This window comes from Crocuta crocuta, unplaced genomic scaffold, assembly GCF_008692635.1.
Source record: "Crocuta crocuta isolate KB4526 unplaced genomic scaffold, BGI_CrCroc_1.0 scaffold518, whole genome shotgun sequence".
NCBI classification, from domain to species: Eukaryota; Metazoa; Chordata; class Mammalia; order Carnivora; family Hyaenidae; genus Crocuta; species Crocuta crocuta.
Genome location: NW_027530514.1, coordinates 2524469 through 2549646, shown reverse-complemented (window position 1 = coordinate 2549646; position 25178 = coordinate 2524469). Strand labels below are relative to the sequence as shown.

Here is a 25178-nt window from a genome sequence, read left to right as displayed (position 1 = left end):
CCATACTCCTATATATCTTGCTTTTTAACTTCAAGTCTAATTACCTATAATGGGTTTTCTTAAAAACAAACAATTTGCTTTCTTTTTCTGCCACATTATTTTTAACAGTTAGACACATTTTCTAGCAATAACAGGATTACAAAGATAAATCTGTGGACCTTTCTCAAATCCTACTACTCTTCCTGTTCAGATTTTGAAAGTCTTGTAGACTTCCCTTGAAAAATCGAATTAGAATGCTCTTGGAAAATGTTCTATGACTTAAAATTGATTAAGTTTTATTTATTCTCATTTTGATTCTCTTACAAAAATGTCAGCATCATCACTCTCTGGAGACATTGGAATGAGCTAAACCAACACTAAGATGAATGATTAATTGGGTGGGGAAGTCTCAGCCAATGAAACAAGACTGCCATTGATAATGTGCTTACAACATCCTCACATGGGAGAACGATGTGATGGAGAAAGAGGAAAAAGGGACAGGTTCAGAGAAAATAGACCCTGCTCTATCTGGATTTTCCTCAAAACTAACCCCATATTTGCTTTCTTTTTAAATATTTATTTATTTATTTATTTATTCATTTAAGAGAGAGAGAGAACAAGCAGGGGATGGGCAGAGAGAGAGAGAGAGAGAGAGAGAGAGAGAATCCCAAGCAGGCTCCACGGTGTCAGCATGGAGCCTGATGCAGGACTAAAACTCACAAACCGTGAGATCATGACCTGAGCTGAAACCAAGAGTCAGATGCTTAACCAACTGAGCCACCCAGGCACCCCTCTATTTGCTTTCTTTTTCTTTTTCTTTTAACTTTATTTTTTGAGAGAAATAGAATGGGCAGGGGAGGGGCAGAAAGAGAGGGAGGGAGAGAATTCCAAGCAGACTCCACACTGTCCTCATGGAGCCCAATGGGGGACTCAGACTCACAAACTTTGAGATCATGACCTGAGCCAAAACCCAGAGTCGGATGCTTAACTGACTGAGCCACCCAGGCACCCGTGTATTTGCTTTCTTTTAAAGCCTAGACCATTGTTCACCTAGTCAAAAGAATTTAAAAGGAAGTCAAGATTGAGAGGATTGTCCCCATAAAAGAGATAGGAGTTAATAAACTGTAGGTGCTGTGTAATGCTGTTCAAGTCTGGTATTCAGATAATTGATACTGGACCATGATAAGTACAGAAATTGAAAATACATGTTCAGAAACTTTTGTAACAATTCAATATGGGTGTGTATTCCAGTGATTATCATACTCATCCAGGAGGCTAGATGTGAGTTGTGTGTTGTTGAACCACATGGATTCACAAGGGTGCTAACTGCCTACCAGTCATAAAAGCAGGGCAACAACAAAACATGTGACATTTTGAGGTTCGTTTCTCAATGATAATTCACAAAATATCTAAGAAAATGTAATCATTTATTTTCATAGATTATTATTTTTAATTATTTTAAGTTTTAGTCAAGTTAGGGAAGTAAAATTTATATTATTTGTTTTTAACCTCAACTAACTAATGGCAAAACAAGCTTCATAGGAGTTTTTGACACATCTTTTCATCAGAGATAAACTAACTGATGACCATGAAAGTGACTGCAAAGAAATAGAGATCAAAAGAATTGATATTAGTTTTACTAGGAAATATGATAGATCATTCATATATTGAGTTCAGCTCATTGATGGTGAAGTTTTATTTCACCATCATGTTATTTGCAGGGATGAACTGTCTAATGAAGCATGTTATTTGCAGGGATGAACTGTCTAATGAAGCAATGAAATCATCAAAATGTAGCAACATTTACACATAAAACATAAATAAGTTCAAAAGCAAAAGAATTGGGGAAGAATGAACTTTGATATAAAAAGCCAAGTGAAGCAAATGTTCAATACTTGATATTTAAACATTAGCGCTTTGAAGATGTCTTATAAAGGAGTACTTTACATTGCTGAGACAAAAATAAACATAGACTTGCTAAGGCATCAGTGAAAAATGACATCAAAGACATTTGCTTGGAAATAGATTACATGGCTTGACTTTTTTTTAAAAAAACTAGCTAATATCAATTCAAAGAGCAAATAAAGCTAGCAAAATATTTTTACTACGTCTTGACAAATGCATAAGTAATGCTCACACGGCAGTTCTTTTGGAATATGTATAATTGTAGATGATGGTGATAGAAGGAAAAACCTTTTTCTTCAGCTTCTTCACTTCTGAGCTGTAGAAAAATATGAAGGATGACACTGTCAACAATATGGTCTAGAGTTCAATTTTTGTACAGGAGTATATTTTGACAACACAGCTGCAGTGATGGGGAGTATTCCGGAGCAGTTACCCTGATTAGGGAGCTTATGCTGGAATGTAAACCAGAACATTGCTTCCTTCATCAGGAAAATCTTGTTAACAAACAAATATCAGTTAAACGAAACAATAGGCCTAGCAACATGGTAAAAACTGTTATTTTGTAAAGATTAATATGTTAAATTTGAGACTTTTGAAAATTTTGATATAGCATGGAAAATGGTCAAAACCACTATTCTTGCATGCTTAGTTATGGTTATTGAGGAGAAAAAGATTGTCAAGTAGGTTAGACTTGTAGAATCAGTTCACTGTTACTGCAAGTTAAGAAACCAATTGCTCAATATCACTTATCAGGGAAATGCAAATCAAAATCACAATGAGACAGCACCTCACACCTATTAAAAATGACTTTCATCAAAAGAGAGAGAGAGGGGGGCATCTGGGTGGTTCAGTCAGTTAAGCGTCCAACTTCAGCTCAGGTCATGATTTCGCAGTTTGTGAGTTCAACCCCACATCGGGCACTGTGCTGACAGCTTGGAGCCTGAAGCCTGCTTCAGATTCTGTGTCTCCATCTCTCTCTGCCCCTCCCCTACTCATGTTCTGTCTCTCTCTGTCACTCAAAAATAAATAAATGTTTAAAAATTTTTAAAAAGACAGACAGAGATAACAAGTGTTGACGAGGATACTGAGAAAAGTGAATGCTTACACATTATTTGTGGGAATGTATATTGGTACAACCATCGTAGGTGCCTCAAAAAATTAAAAATAGAACTACCATATGAGCCAGCAATCCCACTTCCGGGCATATCCACAGGAAATGAAAACACTATATTGAAAAGGTACCTACTACACTGCCATGTTCATTGTTGCATTATTCACAACAGCCAAGATACAGAAACAACCTAAGGGTCCATCAACAAATGAACGGATAAGAAGATGTAGTGTATATATACAAGGAAATACTTGTCAGCCACGAGAAAGGAGGATTCTCTATTTAGGACAACATGGATGGACCTTCAGGGCATTATACTAGGTGAAATAAGTTGCCACAGAGAAAAGATAAATACTATATGATATGACTTGTATGTGGAATCTGAAAAAGCTAAACACGTAGAAACAAACTATAATGGTGGTTACCAGGGACTGTGGGAGTAGGTAGGGTATTTAAAAGGAAAAAGAAGAAACCAGTTATTTCTCACCTTTAAAAATGTAATTTGGACAATTTTAGAAACTTGCTTATTTGCCTGTCTTCAGTATTTAAGTTTGTGAATGTATTTTGAGAGGGGAGAACAGAGGGAGAGAGAGAGAGAGAAAGAGAGAGAATCCCAAGTGGGCTCCACAGTTAGCTCAGAGCCTGAATGGGGCTCTAACCCACAAATAATGAGATCATGACCTGAATCAAAATCAGGAGTCTGATGGTCAACTAACTGAGCTACCCAGGTGCCCCTTCAGTATTTTTAGTAATATCAGTACTTCCATGCAGAGGAAGAATGCAGTGTATTTTCCAATGGCAGAAGAAAACTGAAGAGGAGAAACTGAAGTTTCTACAGAATGTTCCAATATGTTCTCATAGTTTTACAACCATTACTAAAGAAATGAGAAATGCTATTCTACATCAGTGAAACTTGCCATCAAATATTTTTAACATTTGATAGAAGGTTTTGAATTTTATTTTCCATCAGAAGATTCATATAAGAAATTAATATTCGTATATGCCAAAATTGATGCCAAATTCATTTCTTTCATTGAAAAATAATTTGAATTAAACAAAAATTTATAGGACAGATCACTGGACCTGGTTATTGATGGAAGATTAAAGATGAATTTTGAAAAAGCAGCATCACTTCATGTTTTTAATCAAAGTTGTAAAGACTATTTTTCTGAGTTTGCTGAAGCCAGTTTGGAATCTCTTATTTCATTACCTCTGTTAAACTTATTTCTATACTGAGTATCAGTAAAATAAAACAATGAAGCTCTTTAGATAAGTTATGCCCTATGAGTAGCATTGCCAGTTCAAGTTAGATTAAATATGATAACAAACAAGAAGCAAGCTTTAGTATAAAGTTTTTACACTAAAACTTTAAATACTGATATAATAGTTTGCTTTAAAAGAGAGTTCATAGGCACTTAGCATAGGGAATTACTGTTTCACTCATAACTTTTGTTTCATCATAATGGCAAAGGACTAACAGTGCCAAGCATAAGCATGAATCATTATTATCAGCATATATACACACTTTCAACAATGTGTACAGTTTTATAAATGTTTTCTTTTTTTCTCTGTTAAGTTTGTTTGATTATATTTATCAAAGTATTTTATGTCTTTTGAACCCAATAGTAAACATGTCCTTATTTCACTTTTTTCTAGTAATTTGGTTTTATTACATTTTATAAAAGTACCAGTCTATAACAAATTGGAAGTTTCCACCATAGACTTAGAGAGGCACTGATTTAGTGAGTTACATTGACTTTAGGCTAAAACTGTAACAAAAACCTTGTCACCAGCGGAAAAATTCCTTTTTATTCAAGTATTGCTAAGCAAGCATTTAAAATAGTTTAGCCTTGTAATAATTAAGAGAAATGTGCACTTAGCTGGGTTAATGTGTTTTACACTCTGCTCTGCTTTATTCCTGGCTACCTATGTTAATTCTTCTGGAATCTATATGCAGATCAAGACAAGCAGGGGAGCTAAATGGAAGTTAATTTTTGTGAATGGAATATCTGAAAAAGTTTTCTAAGAGGAAGGAGGACACTCCTTACTCATTTTTGGTTTTCTCCTTGGGAAGAAGAAAATAAAATGGAATGAATGGGTGAGGTGTGAACAATAGTCTGACTTACTTTTGTAAGATATGAGGATCCATTTTACACAAAGGATTTAAACACCCTAGAGCTCAGCTAAAAGGCAATTATGTATTGGATTTAGGTGCATGGAAAGGCAAGCAAGATACCATTAAAGGTATCCAGGTAAGGATTTAGAAGGATAACTAGCTTTGTAGCTGAGCTTAGGTTCGTGCTAGCCAGTTTTCTTTAGATAAGATGAACATGCCTAATTTGGGCATGGCTACACCTGACTTGTTCACAGAAGTACAGAATTTTGGGCCATTTCATCAGTTGTTGGTGCTTTGTTACACCAATAATATATGTATGCAATATTACAGGAATAAAAATAATATGCATAGTAATTCTATTTTATCCTGGTTACAACATCCTTTTCTGTTCATGTTTATTTTCTCCAGTTTTCAGAAAAGGACACTGAGGCTTAAAAGAAGTTAAAGAGCAAGTTAAAGAGTCACTGAGCAAGAACTTGGTAGAGCTGGGTTCTAACCGAAGTCCATTGCCAAATTCTGTTCCATAATCTCCATGTTTTTCAAACTGTGTGTTATGATCCATTAGCAGGTCAGAAATCAGCTTAATAGAACATAATTTTTTTTACAAAGAAATAAAATTCAACAGAATATACAAAATGGTTTATCCAGTGTAATGGAAAATGAATGACTTCAGATGATACTGATTTTGTACCTGATACTAGTACAAAAGCTTCTCTGCCTCTTTGTCTCTGCCCAGGACTCTGTCTGGGGCTGTCTTCATTTATTTCCCTACTAACACCTTCAACTTTCCTTCTCTTCCCTGACCTACAACTTGTGCACCTGAATGCTAGCTGGTGGGGAAAAGTGCTCCTTCAGCCGTGGAATGGCCTTGGTGATGTAGCCAAAGCAGCTCACAGACTGTCAGCGGAAGGAGGGCCATTCATCATTTGATGGGTTCATACCTTATATGGAGATATGGCTGCTTGAACTTTTTATTAATAAAATGTTAACTTCTGCATCACTTCAGCAACACAAACCCTCAAGATCATGGGTCCTGGAGTCATGCAGACTTCTGGGTGAGTCCTGATTCTGTGACCCAAGGATTGTTATCCATCCTCTCTAAGACTCAGTTTCTTTAGCTACACAGTGGAAATGACACTGCCTACCTAACCTGAAGTGATGATTAGAAAAATGTGTAAGGAACATGGCCAGTACAGAGCCTGTCATGGCAGGTTCTCCATAACTGCCAATTGTGATATCATACTTATAAATTTAATTTCCAAGTATTTGAGCACAAAGACATCTGTTCGTATTAAAACATGGAAATGATTTAGTAGTTTTTTTAGCATCCCAGAGGCTTTTGTGGATTTGTCACCTACCACAGTTGCCCTGAAGAAGTACAACCAGTCAACAGGTGTTTGGGGGCTGAAATCCAGCCTGTGCCCCAGTAACCAACTGTGTGCCCCCTTCTTTGTTTTTTTATGTGAGCCACCAGGAGGAAGGGTGTCTTGCTCTCATGAGCACAAGAGTACCATACCAGCTAACTGGTGGCCCTGTCTCCTGGGTCATCAAAGTCAGTCAGCACTCTCCTCTGGGAGCTTGGAAGTGCCATCTCTGGTGGATTTTTCCATTTAATAAAGTTCTCGATGAATAAACGTTTACTGTAATTGGCTCCCCCCAAAACATTTGTACTTCTAATAGTATTATAGAACTGTTTTGGGACGTTCTTCTCTTTGTCATCATACAGACACATGTAAAATTAAGGAAATCAGGACGAAACTATTTATAGCATAGATTGACAAAGTATTTTCTGAAATGTTTTATGGACAGCAAATGTTTCATAAGGATTCTTCATTATTTCTCTTTCCATTCCTGGCTGTTATAAAATATGACTGGAGGGTTTTTTAAGGTCACCATATATCTAGGTTATTGAACACGGATACCCTGTTTCAAAGCTCTAAGAAACTGATACTTTGGATCAGTAGACTCAGATTGAATTTCTTCTTGCTCAGTTTACATTTTAAACTCCATTTCAAAATATTTGCCATTATTTTGTTATTAGAGGGACTACTAATGTTTCGTGTAACTGCAGGTTCCTTATGATCCCCAATTAGGTGTTTTAAAATTTGGCTGCATGAATTGAAATATTGATAGTGGGTTCTACTATTACAACACTTCCCATATGTTAATAACTGAATTGACATTTTACAGGATAAAGTTTTTCTAGTAGATAAAAGTAAAATGGTGCTAAATTCCTGAATTCCTTGGGCCATTAGTTCTTTTCTTGGATGAAAGACTTAGAGCAACATTAGACTCCAATATATGAAACCTGAAGAAAACTGAAGATTTTGCCTTATAATATAATAAACAGCTTTGTACTTTTTGTACTTCTATATTTAACTACTTTGGAAATATTTTCCTTTAGAAATATTATCTATATACATGCCTATAACAGACACACACTCCTATAAAGATAGATCTTAAAAACACTACAAAAATATTGTTAAAGGATACATACAAAAAATAATTTTTACAAATTTCAAAATATGATACTATATATAATATATATATACACACACGTATGCATATTTTAAATAATACATGGACCAGAAGTATACATCAAACTCACCTTGGGAGTAATGAGGGAAACAGGACTAGAGGTGATCTAAAAGTACATACATTTAATGTTAATCTGTAACATTTTGTTTATTTTTTAAAACATTTAAAGAAACTATTACAGAATATTACCAGATGTTAATTCTATATTATGGGGTAAAAAGTAATCATTTGTTACACTACTCTTGTTATATATCTACTTTTTTAAAATTCTCAGCAAAATAATTTCAGAATACTTATGAAGGGTTTTCTTGTGTTCTTTCCTTTGAATGGACGTAACTCCCATTTCTTCATTATGATTTTATCTAACTAATCAGATAAAAATATTTTATTATATATAAGAAAAAGATAATGACATAACCACTTAAATTTATACTTTGTTTCCTGAGCTTTGTTTCCCCAATCAATTTTTGTCTTTCATATAGCCTCTCAGGATTCATTTGTAAAGTCATTAGAACCTTTGGTCATCTGTTACTTCAGCGCATCTTTGAAGCTTTGATTCTATATTTTAAAAGCTGTGCAAACTATGACATTATTTCCCAGTAGGAACTCTAAATTATTGGTTGATCATAATATAAAAGAGATTATAAATTACATTTGCATATTTCTGGGTATTAGTTTAAATATCCTCTTTTATTTTTTCCCCATAAGGTCTTGCACTTGAGTTAGGCCAGCTAACTGACATATTGCTCATTAATCATACATATTAACTAGAGTAGTTAAAGCTTTAAAATCCAACATACCATTCTGTCCACAGGGACTAGTTCTTGTTTTCTAAATGTGATGACATATGCTTCAGACACTGCTAATTAGGTCTTTCCCTTGAAAATTCATCCTGACATGTTTCGAGAACATTTTTTCCCCTTGAGTACGAGTTCATTAAATTATTAATATCCTTGTATAAGTCTTCCAGGATTACTTACACAATGCAGCTTTCTCTATTGTAAAACTGTAGTTCACAGTGAAAGGTAAAATAGATCTCACTTCCTCATATGTCTTCTTTTCCAGTCAAAAACAATGGATTGGGTAAATATCAGAGAATAATAGATATTATATTCAGTAACATAAAATGTTAATGGAAGATAATAAATAGTTTGTACATGTAAATGGAAATGTGTATTAGTCAGGCTCTCCAGAGAAACAAAACCAACAGGATGTGTATAAATAGAGTTATTTTAAGGAATTGGCTCACACAGTTATGGAGGCTTACTAAATCCAAAGTCTGTGGAGTAGGCAGACGGGCTGGACACCCAGTGAAGAGTTGCAGTTCAGGTCCAAAGGCAGTCTGGTGGCAGAACTCCTTCTGGCTTGGAAGAGATCAGTCTTTGTTCTATTCAGACCTTCAACTGATTGGATAAGTCTCACTCACATTATGGGAGACAATCTGCTTTATTCAAAGTCCACTGATTTAAATGTTAATCTCACCAAAAAAATACCTTTACAAAAAACACCCAGAATAAAGTTTGACCAAATACACCAACACCATGGCCCAGTCAAGCTGACACATAGAATTAACGATCACAAGATACTATATAGATAATTGACTCCTGGTTATCTGCACAAATGGAAGGAAATGTTGCCATAAGCAATCTAAGTCAGATAACCTAAAATCAGTTCTGTTCAGCCTCCATATTAAATGATAACTTTATATTAGTTTTACCTTCAGGCATATTATCTGGATAGGCAGGTACTTAGATCAACTCTGTTTTGTGATTTTTTAAGACAAAATCCCAGTAGCTTCCCTTCATAATCAAAATAATAAAACTTGGAGCCCCTCATCATAATATATAATGAGTTCCATCATAATCTGGCCTGTCTACCACCCATCCAGTAGCTTGCTCCTCTCTAGCCGCCAGTGTTTCTTGACGTTCCTTGAACAAGCCATACTCTGGGTTTACTTCTTGCTGTTCCCTCTACTGGATTTTCTTTCTCAGACCTTGCATGGACCAGGGATTCACTTGGTTCAGCTGTCTGACTTTTCTGTCTGAAACTGCACACCTTCCTATATAGCTTTATGCAGTTTACCTGCTTTATTTTTTTATAATTCTTATTGTTATCCAAAATTCATATCTTTCTTTGTTTAGTTACCAGATATGCAGTAAGTATAACATAGTGGTAATGATCAGAGATGAGACAGCCAAGTTGCCTGGATTTCCAACTTTGTTGCTTACTAGCCATGTGATCATAGGCAAGTTGCTTGTCACTTAGTTTCCTCATCTGTAGAGCAGAGATACCACAAAGGTATTTTGAAGATGTGATGAATAAATAGATGTAAATTGTGTAAGATGGTGCATGGCAGAGAATAAAGACCATATGATATCCACTACTATTATTGTTCCCTGTGAAAGGACAAGATTGAAGATATTTCCAAAGCATAGAAAGGGGTCTGGAGATATTAGGGCTCAGTAAATGTTTATTGAATGAATGAATGAATGAATCTGGGCATGTGCTGACTGAAAGTGGGAAAAAAATGTCCTATGTAGACACAATGAAGAGGTGGCAGATGAACAAATGAAGTTTAAAAGTTGTAGTGGAAGTTTTATGTAGTTGAGAAAGCTGAATTAGGTAGGTTTTATGAGTGAATCCATATGTATATAGGTATGTATATATGTATGTACTACATGTAGGAAGGAGGCTGGGAACAAGATGTAGCTGGGACTTCTGTCTCTAGGATAGCTCCCTAAAGAGGATGGAAAAATCAAAGGAGGACATGAAAAGCATCCAGCAAATGACCCACAACGAGAACTGCAAGGACCAAATGGAACACTGGCTTTCCCAGGAAATCCTTACCTTTTGCTGGGAACAGGTTGGAGCTAAAGGAGAAAGAGACTCTCTAGAGAGACAGATTGATGAAGCTAAACTCCAGATTACTTTTACTCATAGTTTCAAGTGACCCTGGATGTGAAGTTTAAGGAAATGTTAAGTAGTATTCAAATCAAGAACAAATATACCCAGTATTTGTATAATGGTGTGTTTTCAAGTGTTCAGTAATTGAAGGTCATCAGTACATTTCCCAATACTTGGATCAATCAAGGATCAAAAAAAGGAATGATGGGCTGGGAAATACCTTCTGAACACACTTGATCAAAAGGTTGGTGTTAAGTATCAGAGCAGAAAAGGACCAAAGAAGATACACACATCTGTGTCAGTGCAGAAGCACCCAGGAAAAGCTGTCCCTATTTGAGAAGACATTTTAGGGTTTGGTGCCCCATCTTGTTGCTGAGGGTGTACTGATGACTTTCTCCCCACATCTCACTCCCATGCCGATAACCCTACTTCCCTTGCTTCCCGCTCAAAGAGAAGGCTGAAGAGAGTTATTGAAGAGTAACCCATAATCAGTATGGGAAAGAACTTAATTCTTCCTTTCCCTCCCCAGAATTCCTAAGCTTACCCATAACCAAATGAGCAAGTCTATCCAAATAGTTGTTATGAATAACTGTCCTTTGTCTTCTACTTTGAAGGCAAGATCCAGGTCTTAGTCATCTTAATGTGTTTCCCCCTCATACAGTGTATAAAACACAGACAGTACATTTTTCTTAAATAAATTTACCCATCTTTTGGTTAGGGTTTGATTCTGAAGTCAGCATTTAAATATCCAAATGCAATTTTACCTATTAAATTCAAATTTATGCATTGAGAATTATGCACTAAAAGTTCTCTTTCAAAAATCAGGTGACCTTTATAGATCACCTTATGGATCCTCTGGAATTCTCTTCATTTACCAGGAAGTTATTGGATAACTGAAAAATGTATTCCCATGAATTTATTTGGTGCTGGTTAATCAATCCTTCACATTCAAAATACAGTTCTAAAATTCCACCCTTGAGGATACATTTCATCTTTTAAAGTAGGCAACTCAAAAATGCTGAAATTATACCCTTTATAACTTCATGTTAATTGAAATCAAGATATAAAATGTCATTGATGATTTCTTTGTCCTAGTGCTGGCTCTTGAGGCTAGTTGTGTTCTTGTTTTACTGGCTCAGACTCTGACCTCTCTGAAGCTTATTGGGGAAGCTCAGCACATTGCTTTCATTTTAATATTTCTATGAAAGTAGACATGACAGTTTATGTGCATTGTTTTTCTTCTCCATGTTCTTTCTACTCTAAATTAAAAACATAACAGTTTCTCTTAACAAAAGTGAAAGAGAAAATTCTGCCTTCGTGAGGCATTATGAAAGTGCTTAGAGATGTGGAAGACCAGAGCCATCATCTTCAAACAAGGAAGGCTGTGTACAAGGTCTGATTCCCCTTTTCCCTTCTGTGAACATGCCTGCCTTGAATTTACAATTTTGGAGGAAAAGAACATTTTACAGTGTGCTTCCAGCACAGAGATGTTAAAATATATTCACCACATGTTCAGGAAGTTGTTTTAGCCACACCCTACTGTTGCCCCATCCATGATACGAAGATGAATCAAGTGCTTTGAAAGAGACTGGCAATGGCAGGCATTAAGGCAATCAGGAGTCCAGGTTGTGGTTAGCATATTGGAAGGTCTAAAGAAGTCAGGGTAGATTCTAAGGCAAGAGCAAGAGCCCAGGACACCCAAATTTCAAAGGACAGAGGTGATAAGCAATTGGGATATTCAATTGGGACATTAAAAAATTCTGACTGGTTGTGAGAAAATAAGAGAACCTCAACAATTACAACAGCAAAGTAACCTAAATTGTGAATGATTGGGATACCAACCAAGGAAGCCTTAATCCTGAGGATTATGGGTTTTAAGATCAGATACACTTGCCTTTAAATTTTTGCTTCACTAATTAAGAGGAGAGTGATTTGGAGCGAGATGTTTAACCTTTCTGTCTCTGTAAAATGGGAATAGTACCACCCACCCACAGTAGTTTTGAAGAGGTTAAGCAAACTAATATTAAGTCATTGCTTAAGTCTCTGACCGTGGCAAGTACTTGATAAATGGTAACCATTTTAATAATTATTAGTCATAGACTTAAGATTTTTTTTGTATGACGTGGATAGCTCAGGGCACAGAAGGGAAAGCTGATTGTTAGTACATTCAAACAGAAGGAGGTTAAGCGGTCAGACCTTGACTATATTTATCCTTCATGACCAAATTAGTAACAACACTATAACTTAATAGGAATACTAAACAGTGACTATAGACATTACTGACAGACTAGACCCTTTGGCTCAGCCCAGTGCTTTGATGAAGTGTTATCATTCATTTAGATTATCACTTATTCACTTATAGCTAAGGGAGGTTAGATAATATTGTCATATTTCTAACTTGTTTTGAAAAGCCACTGGAGTTACTCAGAGAATGTACAGGGAACAGAAAGATGGGGAAATTGTGGAATGATTTAGAAATTTTGAGATCCCACCTTAAAGGAGAAAGGCAATATTGAGAATGGCAACATAGTATGTACTCATCTTTCCTGAGCTCTAAACCTATTTCAAATCGTTTGTCCATGCTGAATTACGTCCTCTTCCCATGTCCTTATAAGAGCCACTTGTCTAATCCCTGAAATAATGAGACCTTTATGAGTAGGGTTATTGCTGTCATAGATATATTTTTAAATATCTGTTAAGAAATAAAATGCATTTAGGATATTATGCATTGCTCACATAAGTATCCCAATCCCCCTTTTTTCACATATCATTGATTTCAAAATGTGGTAACTTTTTACATCAGTCATAAATCTTATTTCCGCTCACAATGTAAAAAAAGAAAACTAAACTTCCCAAATAGTCTGTAATGTTTTCCTGTGTAATTAACACCTCATTCACAGTTGCGGATGCCAGTCAAGGCCCTGTCTCCTCTTCCTTGACATTTCCTTGATACCTTGTTCAGGCTGAGCTGATGCCTAAGAGTGTGCTAAATACACACATGGGACAGGGAAATATTTGAGAGGAGCCAGCTGTATTAGCAAGATCTGGCAATTTAGAGAGACTGCTTTCACATATGTCTCCTCTGTGGGCTTGAGGCCTGCATACCATCCTTTATTTAAGTCCGATTACTGCTCTAACCTTGTCTTCATCATCATCCTCCTCATCCACAGCAAAAACCATCTGTCAGATAAGTACCAGTAGTCCATTATTTGCATTCTTTCTCTTCGTAATGCTTCTGCAGGGCCAAGTGTTTATAAATCAAGTGACTAATTTAAGAGACACGTGCTCTCATACTGCAAGTCATCCTGGAAGCATCAGGTTATTTTTAACTGTTGAAATTTGTACATGTCATTTGTTTAAGTAGCCTTGTTTTCTTCCTGAAAATAATGACCCTCTGTGGCCTTGCACATGGCAAATGCAGATGGTTGAAGTCATTATATAATTCAAATGAAATCATTCTGTTGTTGAAATCTCCTGGTTTCATTTTTGTAAATTATTGTAACATACATTCAGAAAAATATATGTATCACACAGGTACACAACTTGATGATTTTGCAAAAATTGAGCACACCCATGGCTCCGGGGTACCTTGGTCTGCTAAGCATCCAACTTCGGCTCAGGTCATGATCTCATGGCTGGTGGGTTTGAGCTTCACGTTGGGCTCTCTGCTGTCAGTGCCGATTCCACTTCAGATCCTCTGTTTCCCTCTCTGTCTCTGCCACTCCCTGCTCATGCTGTCTCTCTCTCAAAAATAAATTAAAACATTAAAAAAAAATTTTTTAAATGAGCACACCCATGTAACCAGCACACAGGGTCAAGAAATAGAACATAAGCATCACTAACACTGTAAAAATCCTTCTAATGCTCTCTTTCAGTCACTCGTGGCTCCCACAGCAGCAACCCATTATAACTTCTAACAGCATGGTTTCATTTTGATTGCATTTATTCCTTTCGTGTTTGCAAGCCACTTGTAGTTGCATGTACTTATATTCCATATGTGCTATATAGTATTCCATTGTATGAATACCTCACAATTTAATGCTTATATTTCTATGCTTAGTGGGCACAACTTGATTGTTATTTTAGATGAAAAAATACCATACGCATAGTTAAGAATTGGTTACAATTTTTAATTCATGCTCAATACATGTTTTAGAATGTTTGCTTGATACTCTATATTATCAAACATTTTTAAATGAGGAAGAAGTAGAGAATTGCACAGAAGATGGCAGAAGGGCAGGAAGTAAAGGAACTAATGTTATTACAACCATGTATTGGATGTCGAGTATTGTTGTTTTTAATTGTGGGAAAATACATATCACATAAAATTTGCCATCTTAACCATTTTCAAGTGTACAGTTCTGTAATGTTAAATATATTCACACTGTTGTGAAATAGATTTCCAGAACTTTTTTATCTTGCAAACTAAAACTCTGTATTCATTAAACAACAACTCCCCTCTATTCTCTTCCCCCAGCCCCTGGTAACCACCACTCTGCTTTCTGTTTCTATAAATTTGACTACCTACGTACCTCATAGAAGTGGTATATACAGTAATCATATAGTATTTTTGTTTCATGACTTATTTGACTATGCTTCTTTCAATTAACATAATGTCATCAAGGTTCATTCATGTTGTAGCCTGTGTCAGAATTTCCTTCCTTTTTAAGACTAAATAATATTCCATTGTATGTATATAAAGCACATTTTGTTTATCCATTCATCTGTTAGTGGACATTTGAATTGGTTCCACCTCATGGTTATGCTGAATAGTGCTGCTATGAACATGGGTGTGCAAATATCTCTTCAAGACCTTGCTTTCAATTCTTTTGGATATATTCCCAGAAGTGGGATTTCTAGATCATATGGTAGTCCTGCTTATAATTTTTTAAAGAATCTGCATAGTGTTTTCCATAGCAGTTAACAAAATTTTCCATCTCACCAAGAGTAAATAAGTGTTCCAATTTTTCCACATCCCTGCCAATATGTATTTTCTGTGTTTTGAAAGAAAGCCATCCTAATGGGTGTATATATGGTAGGAGTTTACATAAGATTTTTTTTAATGCTTATCAAACCTGTTGCAAAGTATAGGCAATGAAATCTGGATGCACACCAAAAAAAATTCCATAAAAGAAAAAGCCATGATTCCAGTCCAGGTGCTCTTGAATTTGACAATGGTCTTTTTATCCTCAAAGTTTCACATAATCACAAAACCAATTAAGCTCTTTTGTTCTAAGCTACAAGATTTATAAGACATTAGGGGCTCTACATAATTGCCTAACTTTATTTTATTTTTTAATGTTTATTTATTTTTGAAAGAAACAGAGAGAGAGAGACAGAGAGTGAGAAGGGGAGGGGCAGAGATAGGGGGGGACACAGAATCTGAAGCAGGCTCCAGGCTCTGAGCTGTCAGCACAGAGCCTGAGGTAGGGCTTGAACTCACAAACTGCTAGATCATGGCCTGAGCCCAAGTCAGATGCTTAACTGACTGAGTCCCTAGGCACTCCAATGATTTCCTAACTTTAAATATGAATAAGAACTTGAGGCTTAGAGTAGGAGTTCTCAAAGCATGGTCTTTAGCCCAGCAGCATCAACATCACTGGGAACTTGTTAGAAATGTGAATTCTCAGGCCCTGCCCCAGACCTAGTGAATCAAAAACTCTGGAAGTGGGGACACAAATCTGTTGTTGTTTTTTTTAAGTATAGTTGACATACAATATTACAGTCGTTTCAGGTATGCAACATAGTGATTCAATATTTATACACATTACAAAATAATCACCACAATAAGTCTAGCCACCATCTGTTACCATACAATATTACTACAATTCTATCAACTTTCTCTCTTTGCTGTACTTTACATCCCCATGACTTCTTTACTTTATACCTGGAAGTTTGTACCTCTCAATCTCCTTCATCTATTTCACCCATTCTCCCACGCCCCTCCCCTCTGGCAACCACCAGTTTATTCTCTGTATTTCGGAGTATGTTTTCTGTTTTGTTTTGTTTGTTTATTTGTTTTGATTTTTAGATTCCACATATCAGGGAAATCACATGGTATTTGTCTTTCTGTAACTTCTTTCACTTAGCATAATACCCTCTAGTTCTATCCATGTTGTTGCAAATGGCAAGATTTCATTCTTTTTATTCCTAATATTTCAGTGTGTGTGTGTGTGTGTGTGTAATATCTTCTTTTTTTAACTTTTTTTACATTTATTTATTTTTGAAAGACAGAGCACAAGTGAGGGAGGGGCAGAGAGAGAATGAGACACAGACTCCGAGAGCCCAATGCAGGGCTCGAACTCACAAACTGCAAGATTGTGACCTGAGCCGAAGTCAGATGCTTAACCGACTGAGCCACCCATATGCCCCTGTAGTAGCTTCTTTATCCTTCATCTGTTGATGGACACTTAGGTTTCTTCCATACCTTGGCTATTGTGAATAATGCTGCAATAAATATACGGGTGCATATATCTCTTCAGATTAGTGTTTTTTCCTTAAATAAATAAGGAATGTGGAATCAGTATGGTATTTCTATTTTTACTTTTTTGAAGGACTCCATACTGTTTTCCATAGTGGCTGCACCAGTGTACATGTCCACCAACAGTGCACAAGGGTTCCCTTTCCTCAGAATTGATCTGTTGTAACTAGTCCTCCTGATGATGCTGAGGCACAATCAGGTTGGAACACCACTGGGCTTAAATCATTAGACAAATATCTAAACTGCTGTCTAATAACCTTTCCACTATTACCAAACGGGAAACTTACATGTTGAGCACTTTGAGGTTTCCAGGGCAACCTGATATGGTGAATCTGTGTTTTGTGCTTTATGCTCCACTTTTCAGAAAAGTGTTGGATTAGCCTGATTGTGATTATGCTAGAACAGTAGGTCCCCATCCAACTGGAGATTCAGCCAGACTGCAATTTATCAAAATTGCTTCTGAACAAATGGCCACCTGGGAGTAGGCATCCTAACCAGGAAGGTTACCCCAGGTCAGCATTTGTCTGTTATCTGCTAGGATTTGCATCCCCACCCTCATCCAAGTCCCCACTTTTTGTCTTAACTTTGCAGTGGGTTCTAAAGTAAGCCCTGCAGTGAAGGCACTGACATAGAAGGAGGCAGATGTGGGAACAAACATGAGGCCACCATTCCTTCCATCACGTCACCCCCACCAGCAGCAGCCCTCAGCCCTGGCCCCAGGCATCCTCTGGCCCCAGGTGTCCCCACACAGTCCCCTGGAGTCCTGTAAAGAAAAACCAGAGATTCATAGATTACACTTTCCTCAGAAAAACTGGATGAATCTGATTTTAGTTCTAGGATGAGAATTGTGGCTCATGCCTGCTGTCTTGGCATACATTATAAATAATAAAATATTCCCCGAATTATTCAGGTTACACAATAAAATGCACCCTACCAAAAATCTACTGTTATGTCTTAGGTAGGCTTTTGCCTTTCCCTAATGTTTTTAAGGGAAAAGACAAAAGATGTTTTGGAGGAATGGGAGAATGGGAGACTGTTCCATGCTGTTGGAGGCCTTGAATGGGGATAAAGAAGACAAAGGAGTTAATTCATGGAGCTCCTTGGAGAGAAGAAACATGATGTCTGGGAGTAGGGCCACAATCTGTCAATCCAATAGTTCAAGACCGCTTCAAGACATCATCTTCTGGAGCTTCTACCAGGTTTTCATCTACTCACCTCCCCCTCGCCCGCTCTGTCCTGTCAGACCCCTCCTACAGGTCACTGAAACTCAAGACTTAAGCTAAAGTCCTAGGTCCAAATATATTTAAGGCTTATTTAGCTGTATGGCTAACAAATGGGGCCTGTGCTTCTTTGTAAAGAAAATCTTTAAAAAGTATTCAAATCTGTATTATGGTGTTCTAGAAACTCAAGACTACAAATCACATTTAAGCTGAAAATACATGTCATCTGAAGTTATCTTCTGCACACGGTGTGTTCCAGTAATTTAACAGCCCTGAAAAATATTTTACCTGCATCTCCACTCTCAGCAAGCATGCGGGAACAAAAGCAGGATTCCCCTGCACTCTTCCAGAATGCACATCAGTGCACTCTGACAATTGCAAGGCTGACTTGAATGATCACATAAACCAGCAGTGATATGCAAGAATTTGGACGCTTGCCCATACCATACTGAATCGTGAATGTTTTCACTCTTCAACCTGAGACATGCCAATGTTATGTTACAATATCTGACATTTGGTTTACCTTAACCATTAACTCTGTGATAAAAGTTGATCAATAGTCAGCCTCATTTTCCCTACTTCCTGCCCCGATCAATATACATGCCTCCTTTAACGAAAGGAGAATGCACACAGAAGTTGATCCTATGGTTTTAACTTACCTCAACCTAAAAGAAAGAACCAATCACCCACTTCGATGCCATTGATTTTTGTTTCTTTGTGCTCTTGTGAATAAATAAATTACAGTGCTTCCATTTTCTAAGTAAACTTTTTATCATTGATTAGTCCTCAGGGTCTAATTGACTTACATTTACTAAAAGACCCAATATATTGATTTTCAGAATGTGTAAACTACAAGACCAGAATGGTGTACATGTGTATAACTTTTATTAAGTATACAGACTATTAAATTATATGTTCGTTCCAATGTTACTGTTCCCCAAAGGAACTCCCAATTCACATCTCTGAAACAGAAACATGAAACAGAAACGTGAAAACACCACTGATTATATTTCTGTTCCATAGACTTTAACTAGGATTGTTTATAAAAACAGCTGTTTTTATATAAACTCCTGATGCTGTGCATTTAATCCACCTTCAACAGCAGCACAAGCATTTCCTGCCCAGTCACAGTGTGGTTTGTGCTTACTTACCTCCCAAAACTTACTCTGCTGGTTTAACTGGCATTGACTTCCTACCCCACTCCAAGCCTGAATGAAAACCAGAGAGAGAAAACTACTTTGCCTGACACTTTCAAGCCAAGAAAATTAGTGAATGAAATAGGCCTTCTGTGTTTATGTTTACAGTTCTCCCTCCAACCACCTCCAAACTTGAAAGATTAATACAATACTTTTACTTTTTCAGTAGCAACAAGTCTTAAGTGTATTAATATGCTACCAATATGACAATAAAATAATCAGGACAATGAAATAGAGTGGCCATATTTATAAAATATGCTCAGAAATGCTTCTCATTCAAAATGTATGCTTTAATACCTAAGCTTACTTCCTTCTATTAGAAAGGGAAAAAAATTTAAAAATTTATAAAAATCATTTTTTCAGTGATATTAGATACACAGTTACCTAGAGATATTAGCCCAATCTTATTTTTCTAACTCTTGCAATTGGAATTTAGCTAGTTGTGAACGTGGCAAAGTTAACATTACATTATGATAATGATTAATAAACAAGGGGTCTTTATTTTAGTTTACTTAAAAATAGCTTAACCATCCAAAAGGAATAGAAGAGCTAGTTAATGTGCTTTATACACTACATAGGATTATGGTATGGCTTCGGGTAGTGCTTTTCATACTTCATTGAGCATAAGAATGACCTGATGTGTTTTAAAATGCAGATTCATGGCTTCCTTCCCCAGAGATTCTAAGCCATGAACCTCTAAATCTAGGATGGAGCTCCGTAATATGCATTTGTAACACCCAATCTCACCCTCAGGTTACTCCTATAGGATTACACTTCAGAAGGGCACAAGGATGGCTCAGTCCATAGTTGGCTCAGGTCCTGATCTCGCGGTTTGTGGGTTCGAGCCCCGTGTCTCTGCTGACAGCTCAGAGCCTGGAGCCTGCTTTAGACTCTGTCTTCCTCTCTCTGTCCCTCCCCCTCCCCCATTGTCACTTTCTCTCTCTCTCTCTCAAAAATAAACATTAAAAAAATTTTTTTAATTACAATTCAGACCATTCTTTGAGGAACACCAATTTACCATGACAAATGCAGGTTTTGTTGCATCTGAAACCACAGAAGCATCAGATAAAATGCCAATCTTAGGCCATCTTTCAGATACTTTATATTACTTGACAAGAGTAACAAGGTAGACAGCATTTAAAGGACTGCTAATAAGTTAAAGTTTATTCATTCCAAGCACTACTTTTCTCATCTTGGTCATTAAGATTTCGCCCATAGCTTTTAGATTTTGTTGATGTTTAAAGGTGACATGGACTTGAAATTATTTTTTTAACTCTAAGTTGATTTTTACTGTCTTTAAAGTTGCCATTTAATGTTGCCTCATCTTAAAATACAAAGGAATCACAGGTATTTATTATCTGTTTCTCTTTGGTTTCCAGGGAAGACGAGGAAAAACAGGTCCTCCAGGAAAACCAGGTCCCCCCGGACCACCCGTGAGTAAACAGTAGCATGACTGTTCCTTAGGCAAGCCCCTCTTTATTTCTGTGTGTTTATCTGTGGGTTATTTTACTCCCCTGTAGCTCATTTCTATCTTTCTCCTGTTTAAAATGGTTATCCTCCGTACACCTCCTACCACCACACAAACCATGAGGTAAGGGAGGCTAGTGGCTGTCGCTACACCCCACTTACTTCTTTATTACACAGTCAGGAACAGTTGTACTGCGTGCGTGAGCACCCTAAGCCAAGTCTCCAAGATAAATCCTGATTGGAATCTACCTGGCTCCATCTCTTCAGCTTCTTAACATCCAGGCTAGGAGTAACTTAGATATCTGGGGAAGCATGTCCTCTTCCCTTGATACAACTGCTTTCTTAGTAGAATTTTGTAGAAGAAAACTATCAAGATCTTCCAGCCAATTAGCAGATATTTTTCTTTATCCCAAACCTCTAGAAATTGTATTCTGTTTCTTGTGGTTCTGCCAACTCTTCGACCCATTAGAATCTGATTTGTGTCCAACTCCACCGACACCCTCTGTAGTCACCAATAATTTCTGGGGCATGAGAGTCCCTGGGCACTTAGCAGGCTTCATCTTATTTCACTGCTATATAGGAATTTATGCCTGTGACGGCTCTCTTCTGGAAACTCCCGGTCCTCTTGGTTTAGTGACACTGATTTTTTTCTCCGTCCTCTCAGACCATCCTGTTTTGTCTCCTTCATTAACCACGTTCCCTCCTCTCCTATCTGTATGTTGCTTGTGTTAAAAAACCCTCGTTTTTTATTTCAACCCAGACATTCCTCCTGAGTTCCAGGCTCATACATTCCAACCTGCTCCACTTGGAGGTCTCCCACGTATTACAGAAGTGGCATGTCCCAAACTAAACTCTAGAAATAATTCAGGGTTATGTTTTTTTTTTTTTCTCTCCCTCATCCTCCATATCCAAACGGTTCTTAAATCATGTCAATTCTATATCCCAGTAGCTCATGAACCCATTTCCTCTTTTCTTTCCTCATTTCCACTGTCTTAGTTTAGGCCTTTGTTGGTTTGTATCTATATTTTTGTAACCATCTCAGAGCGGAGCTCTTTGCCTCTACCTTCGACAAGTGGAATAATATCGCTAAATGCAAATTCAGACTCTGTAACTCTGGCTTGAAATTCTAGGGGCGCCTGGGTGGCTTAGTCGGTTAAGCGTCCGACTTTCGCTTGGGTCATGATCTCGCGGTTCATGGGTTCGAGCCCCGCGTCGGGCTCTGTGCTGACTGCCAGCTCAGAGCCTGGAGCCTGTTTCAGTCTGTGACTCCCTCTCTCTCTGACCCTCCCCTGATCACGCTGTCTCTCTCTCTCTCCTAGAAATAAATAAAAAAATATTTAAAAAAAAAAAAAGAAATTCTAATAGCTTCCTTCTCCTTCAAGATGTTTTCTGCATCTTCTCATATCATTTTGGGTCCTTCTTAGTTTTCCCTTTTCCTCTCTTTGCTTGTCCTCCTCTGTGCCCTTCATCCATCTGTAACCAATGTGTAATCTTCCCTTACTATCTCACAAATGCCATGCTTTGTGCAGGTTCTCCTGGAGCCGTAAGTACGCTTCCCTGTGTCTTCATGACTCATGTCAACGTCAGCTTTCCTGCATGGCCTCTGTCAGTGCTCTCAGTATGTGCAGTGTCCTTTCCACGATCCTTGTAATTATATACTTCCTGCACTCAGGGAGCACATGGCACATTGCTTCCTACTGTTATTTTATTTGTCTGTCTGCCTGCTGCACTGCAGGTTTTTCAACCTCTATTTTATCACCACTGCCTAGCACAGTTTCATTCATGTAGCATGTGATTAATTATTATTAATTGTTTAATGAATGAGTAAATAAATGGATATATTTTGTATGTAGGAAAAAAAAAACAAGAACAGAAGTGGCTTTTTAAAGACCAGAACCACCCTCACCACCACTAGAGGGCTCCATACCTAGCACCTTAGGAATTTCCTAGGATGTGGTCATGGGTGGCTGTGCCCAAAAATGAACATGATTGCTGTCCTGTCATTGATTTCATTTCTTCACTTAAGCCATTCAAGTGCATTGTTCTAGTAGAAATGTACTGGTGTCCCTGATTATAAAAGCAAGTGGGGAGAAGAAAAGAGACATAAATTGGAAGCTGGGAATCCAGTCTTTAAAGGAATTAGCTTTGTTGATTTTTATTCCAAATTTTCTGGCAAAACAGAGAACACATCATGAGATTCGCAATAATTGTCTTGTGCTCTGAAGAAGAAAAGCTGGTGAATGCTAACAGGCAAGATTAGATCTTCATGTAGCTTTCTAAACATATGATACTGCTTTTAAAATTGGGTAATTGTTGTCTCAGAGGAGGAATTTGAATGATGAAGGCTTTTGTGACAAGCCTGCCAACTGTCTAGGAAAGAAGATTACCCCAAGTCCTGGAATGAGTTCTCAACTATAGATCAACTGAGTTTACTAAAGAATTTAGAAGATTAAGAAATATGTGACTATATAAAAGAATTTTTAATATTCAATTTCACCAGTTTTAGTTTATTGCCAGAGTGTTTGGGGAAGAGAGGTACTTCTTTCATTTCAAGTATTGGATTTAGAATTTAAACTCAGCTATGAGTCTGATACAGTGTTTGTTAACTCCTGAGTACACAGCTATTTAAAAGTGGCTTATTATCTTTTGTAATATGACAAAATACTGATTATTATAAAATACTGCAGAGCACCAACTATGAGAAAAGGGTTTTATTTATAGATCAGCCTTTGTTTTAAAAGAAAAAGTATGACACAGCTCATTTTCTGTTTAAGAATGGTGGTTTATGGAAATTCTTTGTCTTTTTGATTCTGGGAAAACTCTTCCAGTTGACTAAAATATCTTTTCTTTAATACAAGTATTATCAAAACTTTACATGGAGGTACAGTTTGTTTCACCTTTTGGATTTTTTTGAAGTTGTTCAGATGATAGTTTGAATGGATGACCTGCATACAAGCTGCAGAAAACCTCACGAGGCATCTACTCATACTTAAAGAACTTAGCCAAAGGCAGCATTGAAAAGGAAGGTAAAGTAATAGGCTCCCTACATATTTCTATGCTACCTTCATATTTAATTTTTCTGAACAAGAGTGGAGTTTAGGAAGAGGGCTAATTGTTTCCCAAATAGTTAGAAATGACCAGAGTTCTTCAAAAGCAGTCCTTTCAAGATTATATTAATTCATATCTTAAGAAAACAAGCTTACAAAAAAAGCAACTTGCCCCTAATTTTCATTGTTTCACAAATTCACAAACATTATTTAACACCTTCCATGGACCTAATACTCTGTTCAGAGCTGGGCTTGCAGACTGGAATACTGTATTGTCCTTGCCCTCTGGAGATTCAAGTTTAGCTTACAGAAATGTGAACAAAGGGAGAGAATTAGAAAAGATAATGGTAGAGACGGTTTCCTTTAGGAATTGACAACTGGAGCATAAAACTCAAGCCTTAAACGAAAGAAGGAATTCCTGCCAATTATGACATGAATGAACCCGGAGGACGTTATGCTAAGTGAAATAAGCCAGTCACCGAAGGGCAAAGACTGCACCATTCCACTTATATAAGATACTTAAAATAGTCAAGCTTGGAGCAGCAGAGAACACAACAGTGGTTGCGGGGGTTTGGGGGGAAAGGGAATTGTTATTCAATGGGTATAAAACTTCCGTATAGAAGATGAATAAGTTCTAGAGATCTGCTGTACAGCATCCACGCACAGTACTGTACATTGAGAAGTTTGTAAAGGGTGTAGATCTCATGGTCGATGTTCTTACCACAAAAACAACAACAACAAACACAAACAAAAGGACCTAAGGGACACAAGGAAACTCTGGGAAGTTTCCTTGATTGCCTTGATTGTTGTATCACACAATTGATAGTATCACAGGTGTTTTCATTTGTCCAACCTTATTAAATTGTACACTTTCACTATGTTCAGTTCTTTATATATCCATTATATGTCAATAAAATTTTTGGAAAAAAGAGTTGACAAGGATTGTCCAGGAAAACAAATAGAGGGAGAGGAGAGAGCAAACTGAGTATTGTTGGCAGAGGAAATCAGCCGGGCGGGCAGGCCACACACTCTGAGACCCCGTGCACTAGGCCAGCACTGTCAGGTCAGGCCCTGGCAGGGTCCTGGTGAACCTTACAGGAAGCTATGAAAATTCATGAGGAGTTCTAAGTGGGGAATCCCGTGACCAGATTTCATTGATAGGTCCCTTTGAGGGATCAGGTGTGGCAGGGTTGGGGTGGGGGGGTTCCCCAAAA

At 37.2% G+C, this 25178-nt stretch overlaps 1 protein-coding gene across 1 annotated transcript in view; it reads left to right on the top strand.

Annotated features, from left to right (window-relative positions):
• COL19A1 (collagen type XIX alpha 1 chain) overlaps positions 1-25178 on the top strand; it is a 313880-nt gene that overhangs the window by 185402 nt on the left and 103300 nt on the right. The window contains exon 16 of the mRNA XM_077767252.1: positions 20830-20883. Within this exon, the coding sequence (XP_077623378.1) occupies positions 20830-20883 (54 nt within the window). The remainder of the gene's footprint in view (positions 1-20829; positions 20884-25178) is intronic.